This window comes from Eimeria mitis, genomic scaffold, assembly GCF_000499745.2.
Source record: "Eimeria mitis Houghton genomic scaffold, Emh_scaff380, whole genome shotgun sequence".
In the NCBI taxonomy this organism is placed as follows: Eukaryota; Apicomplexa; class Conoidasida; order Eucoccidiorida; family Eimeriidae; genus Eimeria; species Eimeria mitis.
In genome coordinates, this window is record NW_013572135.1 from 13,322 (window position 1) to 21,052 (window position 7,731).

The window sequence follows — 7,731 nt, forward strand, 5'->3', positions numbered from 1 at the left end:
CTTTGCTTTTGCAGCTGGATGGGGAGGAGTCCGAGACTTTCTGGAGTCACTTTGCCAATGGTTGACCCTTTCTTGTTCTGAGGTTTCTTCAATGTAGGGGCCTCCTTGTGTTTGCATCTGGGGCCTGGCGAGTTGAGGAACAATCCACGCTCTTGGGAACGCCTCATGGTGCCACGGACACGCCAACGGGTCCATTGCTGTTCAGACCGTTGCATGGCAGTGAAAGGAGGGGCAGCGGCCTGTCATTTTACAGACAAAACCCCCCAAAATGTGCGCATTTTTTTCACAGTGACGCAGCAGCAACTGCAGCAGCAGCACTTGCGGCTGCTGCATGTAGAGGGAGGACACTGGCTGGGGGGTGTCAGGTGGCCCCCTTTTGTGCGTAATGAAAAGGGACAAACGAAGAACGGACTTCATTTATGATGGAGACGTACTATGGCGCAGAGCGCCGTCGAATGCTTCGAAATAGTGAATGACTTTCCACCTTCGAGGGTATATTTTTGTTGCATGCGCACGCATTTCCTGAAGTACACCCTGCGCTTGTGTAGGCATGCTGTATGTGGTATGCATCACCAACAGCTTGCGACTTCATCATGCACTGGAAATCGTCGGCTCATGAGAATAGTTAATCTGGAACGGGCTCAATAATGAAGCAGTAGCAGCTAAAACATTAATAATCATAGCACATGCCACATCGGGTTAGCAGCTTAACGAATATGCCGGTGTGGCGACTGCCTGAAAGACAGTCGAGAGCACCACAGCCCATGCAAAAATTGAAACATTCCTGTGAGGTCAAGATGGGCTGAGGAGGGCCTTTTCACATGCAACCCCCTGTGCAGAAGTACCTAATCGTCTGGCAGTCGAACACCAGCGGAAAAGAGAGCCAGTCGGCCGTTCAGCCGACAGCAGGTGCAGTTCGTAGGCTGACGCCACTCTTGTTTGCTCCGTGCCAACGCCATAACGAGATAAGGACGCCTTAATCGGCGGTTGTAGTAAGAGAATACTTCTCGAGGAACTCTGACTCGACGCAGAACATGCTGGCGCAACTTGCACCTGCTTCCGTCGCGTAGCACCTATCGAATACTATGCTAAAAAATTGACATGTGCGTTGCTATTCCAAGCCACCCATAGCTCAACAGCATATGTTGCTTGCGACGTACCAACTACTACTACGACGTTCACCGGTAATGCATCGAGAACAGGGCGTCGTGCTCGTCCGTCGTCACGACGACGCTCATTGCAGAGCACCTACCATGCGCGGGTAGCTATTATCTGTTTGCCAATGATTTATGTATACCATGTATCTTTTCCACATAGAATTGACCACGAGAGGCAAGCACCAACCCCACAATGCACAGACAGCATCACACGTCTTGACCGTTACCGGCCAGTGCAATGGGAAACCTGCAAGGATGCCCCAGTCCCCGTGCCCTAGAGCACTGGAACAGTGAAGACTTTGCTTTTATTATATANGAATGCGGACCAGCAAGCACTAACGGACTGGCTGCCACATTTCATTACTCGTATGTTCGAATGCGGGCATGGGGGGAGGCGCTGCTTCTCTCGAAGAATTCAGCTTCCAGAAGTTCAGGATGAGGGCACTTAGGAATAAGGAATTCGCAAACAAGTTTTCGCTATGATTCATTCATGTGTGAGAGCTTTAGAGACCTCATGACAGCAGTGACGAATGCTGCATGCAGACGCAGCCGAAGAGCGGTGGTGAAAAGCCCTGCTGGAGAATCGAAAGCACCCTGCGTTTCGTTCGAGATGAGTTCTTTTCGCGTTCCAAACAGTTGTTTATAGGTTGAAATTGGCCCTCTGCTTTTCGTGGCTACTGCGAACGCCTGGCCACTGGCGCAAACGCAGATCGGCCCTTGGTCGTAGATATCTGTCTTTTCCGAGCCCTACAGGCAGGAAAAGTGGGCCCCTTCTCGTGCCCCGCATTCTATATTTAACACGTTTCTTCTTTTTGTATGTTATTAGAACGGCTGCTACTTCTTCGAACCCTTCAGAGGCACTGAAACCGGGTTTTCTGCATCAGTTCCCACCCCACGACCAGAAGACCCATCAGTTTGTCATTCCCACTTCCCGCCAGTTTTTCCTTGCAGGGGAACACCTCCCCTCTCCCTGCTGGTTGGAGGGAAGGCGTGATGCTCCTGACGGGGCTGGCGTCAAGAAGGCTTCCTAGCCCTCCCTCGCGAGGATTACCGCAGGTTGCTGCAAAGCATCTGCTTCAGCGTTGTGTCTGTTGCCCCTGTTCCTGGTCTTTACAGATTAGCCGTAGCTCTTTGACATCTCTTCCACAGTCTAAAACGACTCTGGCTCCCCTGGTTGATAGCCAAAGAACGCCATTTGTGTCATCCTCAGTTACCCCGACCGGCCTCTGCAGGCCATTTCACATCTGGGCGCAAACTGCATCGGGGTGGCAACGTTGCAGCTGCACTGTACAACAGCGCAGCCTCGTTTCTCCGTCTACAATAATGGCAAAGCCGGTCGCGCGCTGGAGGCGCTCCGGGCCACGGGACAGTGTTGGGCCTGAAGGGAGCCCTCCCCCTGGTTCTTCAACTCCCTCGGAGCATCAGGCGCCCAACTTGCCGCGAACATTCTCCTCTTTCCGTATGCAGGGCATGGTGCCCGCCTCCAGTGAGTCTGGGACGTTCCCTGCTAGGGATGATGGCCTCCAGCGGGCTCCCTCCGGTGGGGCCCCTTCGGGCTTTTCTTCGCAGTCGCCGTCTTCTGTAGGTGGCCCAGGGGAAACGCCCAGATTTAGTCTTGGGGGTTCAGACGGGGCCCGAGGTAACTTTGGACCCCCAGTGAGCCAGGGGTCCACAGGGAGTGACCCCCAGTCTGCTACCACTTTGCTGTTCGGAAATAGAGGCGTTGAGGCCTTCAATAAACTCACGCTGGACGACGAATATATCCTCCANTGCAGATCCGCAGCACTGAAGGAGTCGCGTAACTTGTTACCCTGGATGCAGTTCACCTTGGATATGTACACTTTCTGCTGTTCCTGACGGAGCCGGCAGTTGTATGCACCATCTGCAGTGCATCTCCTAGCCTAAACAACCGTAAAGATAGCTGCGCATTGTGGAGGCGCCATGGGTCCATCGGCCCGTAGCGTGTAGCAGAAAGAACAGGGGTGAAGAGAGAAATTGCTGCACAAGAGTTGGTTGGGCTGATGCAGCTTACTCTACATTAAAGAGAGTCTTTGTGCTATATGTTGTTTTGCACTCTCTCCCCGATACTCCTTGAGGCATTGTACTCGTCTCGCGCTTTTTCTTTTTGATTCAGTTTATGAAGCCCGCGGTTCAGGAGCATTGCGAGAGGGCTCCAGGGGGAGGCAGCAATGGGGGGTTTCAGCATACCCTCGTGTGGGATGTCAGAGGTCGCGAATTCCGTGCCTCCGGTATCGGTCGGTCCAAAAAGGACGCAAAGAAAGAGGCAGTGAAAGTCCTCCTCGTGCAATTGGGGCCTGTGACTCCGCAGGTGAGTGCATCTAAACAGCACGGCGGCGCATTGCGACAAGCTACATCGTTAGCAGTTAATTGCCCAGCTAGCTAGCCAATTAACTGGCGTACGTACGCTGCTTGGCGCAGCCATATCACAGCTGCGTGCGATGTTTGTGGGATCTACAGGAGTATGAGCAAGTTACTCGCGTGATTTTCAACACCCTCAGGGGAAAGCTAAATGCAAAGCAAAGGGCAATTCCCGTCTCCAGAATGAGTGAGACGTTCATCTTATGTGCTCGATAGTGTAATATTCCTGTGGTGCTTCAATATCTCGTCGTGAAGGTTGCCGTTGACACAAGCCCATTATGCATTATATCCGCAGACATGTTTGTGAACTCACATACGAATACAACCCCAGGGTAGATGGGCAGATGGATTTGCACGGTTCTCCTTGTTATTCTCATTTTCATTTTTCTTTTTTGGACGGCTGACGACCTTTCAGAATTTCTTCCATTTCTCGGACTTGCTGTAGTGGCTGGACATTTTGTGCCGCTGCTGCGTAGTGAAAGGGAAAAGGAAATGTTTGTTTCTGCGTGTGTGGGGTGCACCGCATTGGGTTTGCCGCAGAGCACAGCTTCGAGTGGAACTTTTTACTCGATGGAGAGACCACTGTCGTGGAGTCTACAGGGAGTGGTTCCTTCCCAGTTGAGGCGGAGATCAACGCCATGCAAGACATGTACATAAAAGTCCAGGAGGTGTGTTTTTTTCTTTGCTCACAGTTACCTCTTTTTCCCNCCCTTCTACGTGTGCGTTCTTCGAGACGATGCTCGTAGCATTTTGCACATTAATGAGCTCAATGCTCTCATTTATTCGTGAACGTTGCCTGCAGTTGAAGGACAAGGGTTTGATACGCCGCGCGGCTTTGAACGCTGAGGCGTCAAGGAACAGAAAGCAGCAGCCGCAAGAGCATCGGAGTCAGATCACGAGACCGTCGCAGCTCTCTAAGCACACGGCAGGGGAAATAAACATGTTGCACAATACGGTCACCTCCCAGAACCAAATCAAGGCCACGGAAACGATCACGGAGGTCCCGGAAGGCCACCGATGTGCTCTGGAGTGGAAGTGGAAATCGATCGAGGGGCGAATGCACTCTGTACGCACACGACCCGGAGGTGTTCCGCTTCTTGTTGCAGAACCTTAAGTTCAGGTTTCGGGGCGCTACGCAGCCTGTATATATTGCGTGCATGCAGCAACACACGCATGTTATCTTGGTGCAGTAACGAAGGGAACTAGCTAAGGTTACGGCCCAAGTTGTGCCTGATCTGACTTTGCAGCATGTTATCGTTGCCATCGGTTCCACAAAGGCGGGTGCCCGAGCTCAAGCAGCCATGCAAATGATGCAAGCGGCTGGCTTCATAGAGCATGTGGAAGACAAAGACAGGCAGGCAGCCCTCATGGTCGTTAACCAGGTGGAGAGCAAAAAGGTGAGTCTCTCTGGAGGTCTGTTTATGGGAAGTCGGGGTTGTCGCGTTCATTCCGGNTGGAGAGCAAAAAGGTGAGTCTCTCTGGAGGTCTGTTTATGGGAAGTCGGGGTTGTCGCGTTCATTCCGGAGACATACGCTGCCTGTGTTGGTCTTCTGAACGGGGGCGTTGCTTGAGACCGATTGTTGCTTGTTATCTATGCTTAGCGGCTGCCCCAGCTCTGGAGCTGCCGGGCTCTCTGCATCACTAACCCCGCCGTAGCGAGTGTCGGGGCTGCTTGCGTGCAGACATTGGGTTTGTTTTGTGGTGGGTGTTCTATGTCTGCAACAGGACCCATCTGTGTACGTAGAGAGTGCTTGCCGCCTTATAGCCGAGACGCGGGGAGCGGTCTGGCGCCTGTTTCTTCCTGTCGTTTGGCGAGCTGCAATGGCTGAAGGCAACCGTTCGCTCGTGAATTCCCTCATCGATCAGCTCAAGCTGCAGGCTGCCCCTCGTCCCGCCGCTGCAGAACAAGCTCGAGGTGGGTGTGCATATTCTCTCGAGTAAATGCGTGCTTCGTGTCTCTCCTGCTGATTTGCTGCTGTTTGCGTTTTCTTCTAATGGCTTGTACAAATAAACGTACATGAATGAGTACGGACAGACGGCGCTGTTGCTTTTATTAGGGGAAGCGCAAAGCAGCCCCGAGTCGCAAGAGACTGTCAAGGCATCTTACGACGCACCGAAAGTGATGCCTCCGGATCTCTGGGAGCAGCTCCTTGACGAGTGTACAGTCCTGACAAACTGCGAGTTTGGCCAGGTAGGCTACCGAGACATTACGGAGGTGGCTGTTGAACGGGACTACTAGGAACTTCACAGGGGGCGAAGAAGAAAGAAGCAGGCTTGCTTATTTGTGTTCCTCCATGCTGTGACACCACCGCAACCACCGAGGAGGCGATCAGCATGATCGAGATGTGCGGTGTTTGCAGTCTGTGCTCCACGAGCTTGGAGGCCTGTCTCTCGACAGCAGCTGGTTTCCTTCAACACTGGCGATGCGCTATTTCCACAACTACAGGCACGTGCTATTACACAAAAGAAGTCAGGACCCGATTCATAGCCCATTAGCCTGCCTCTGTCGGCGGCTTGCGTGGCCGCCGACAGAGCGCATTTGCTTAGTTGCAGATACGTTGGCGCGTGTGCATGGTTTTTCCACACCTCAGGCTGATGCTTNGAGCGCATTTGCTTAGTTGCAGATACGTTGGCGCGTGTGCATGGTTTTTCCACACCTCAGGCTGATGCTTGCCCTGGAGTGGCAAGCTCAAGTCGCAACGAATATCAGCGACCGTCGTGCTTTTGCTGATCTAGGGGAAGGGAAACACGTGCTGCTCACGCGGAAGTCGGTGACCTTCCCGGTGTTTTCCTTCTCAACATACCTTAGAGGCAAGTGCAGGCGCCTTCCTTCACGCAAGTGCATGGCAACTGTTTTCCCTTTCCTGCGATTGACAGGCAGGGCGTACCGGGCCCAGAGGCTAAGCTCACACGTTGCCACAAATCCTGGCCATCCACCGTGTCCATTCATGCTGAAATGCCCGAAGTATTGGTTGTTCTCGCATGGCAGCGCGAGTTGTGCGCCCCTCCATGGTGCTGAACGGTCATTATTTGCCTCACCTGTTAACGTGGCCTCGGGGTGACGCACTGAAGAGATGATTGTAGAGGCTTCCGAATGCCATAGAAGTGGCAGTGCATCCGTTGCATGCAGTGGGCAAAGTGAAGAAAGTGGGCAAAGTGACAGAAGCCGTCTTGAAGGGATTGTGTAACCGAATATGCATCATCCTTGTTTGCTTCTGTCCTTTCGCAGAGGAGGAGAGGATGTTTCTTAGGAGTGTACAATTCCGGGAAGATGACATCGTTCTCCTCAGGCCGTCTGACTCACATGCGTTTACTGAAGAAGAGTCATGGGTGGGTAGACCTGATGTGCTGTTTGCTGTCAGTGCTGGCGGTACTTTTTCTTCCGCTTCACGGGCAAACACCCCACGGGACAGTGGCAGTGTGGGGGACGGTCAGATACAGAGTGGGGTGGAAGCTTCCCTATGGATTCCCAGTTCTTTGTGGCTCAGCTGGGTTCTGAGTAGCATGTTGTTCTATGCTGGGCTTCCGTGACTTCAACATGGTAGAGGTTTTCCGTGTTGTACTGTTTTTTTTTTNTTTTTTTTTTGCAGCAACGATGCTTTGTAGGCGTGGTGACGAGTGTAAAGGGGGACTTTTCAGAGTCGATGAACGTGAACGTTCGTGTCGCCACAGCTGAAGTCAAGAAGTATCCGGAGGTCTTCAGTGAGACTTTCATTTGCATCTGCCTTTAGAATGACGGACAAGAACGACCCTCAATAGCACGTGTCAAGCACCGTTGAACTGCAAACCGTAGACGGAATTCTGCATTCGCGTGTATTTCCATTTTCGTGTTCACGCGCCTACTTGTGCTTGCGTTGCTCACCAGCCACAAACAAATTCAAACTCTACTACCTCACACCTGCTGTGACGCACGATCGAATGGTTCAAGCGCTCCGGGGTCTTACAATGTCGAAGCATCCCGCAGGGGTTAGTTACGTGTATTGCCTTACCTTCAGTGCTTCTCCTTGACACGTGTCATCTGATTCGTTGGTGACGCTGCGAGCCATGTTTCGGGCGAGGACGACATGCATTCTATTGGTAGTTCAGGTTTTCCAGGACAGTTGACGTCGCAAGTGCCACAATTGAAGGGAGAGTCTCGTGGATATTATTTTGCCTCTCTATTGCCTTTGTGATGACGCTGTGCACAGAAGTCACC

At 52.5% G+C, this 7,731-nt stretch overlaps 2 protein-coding genes across 2 annotated transcripts in view; both read left to right on the forward strand.

Annotated features, from left to right (window-relative positions):
- Window positions 1–65, forward strand: part of EMH_0010260 (uncharacterized protein) — a gene marked incomplete at both ends in the record, with an annotated part of 3,373 nt that extends 3,308 nt beyond the window's left edge. The window contains 1 exon segment of the mRNA XM_013498887.1: window positions 1–65. Within this exon segment, the coding sequence (XP_013354341.1) occupies window positions 1–65 (65 nt within the window).
- Window positions 66–2,480: 2,415 nt separating this feature from the next.
- Window positions 2,481–7,267, forward strand: EMH_0010270 (uncharacterized protein; the record flags this gene model as incomplete). The annotated part of the gene is given in 13 exon segments (XM_013498888.1): window positions 2,481–2,924; window positions 2,928–2,977; window positions 3,384–3,486; window positions 3,636–3,723; window positions 4,077–4,204; window positions 4,339–4,602; window positions 4,784–4,933; window positions 5,262–5,451; window positions 5,594–5,727; window positions 5,897–6,005; window positions 6,414–6,548; window positions 6,766–6,866; window positions 7,127–7,267. Coding segments are annotated over 13 exon segments (2,037 nt in total).
- Between the last annotated feature and the right edge of the window lie 464 nt (window positions 7,268–7,731).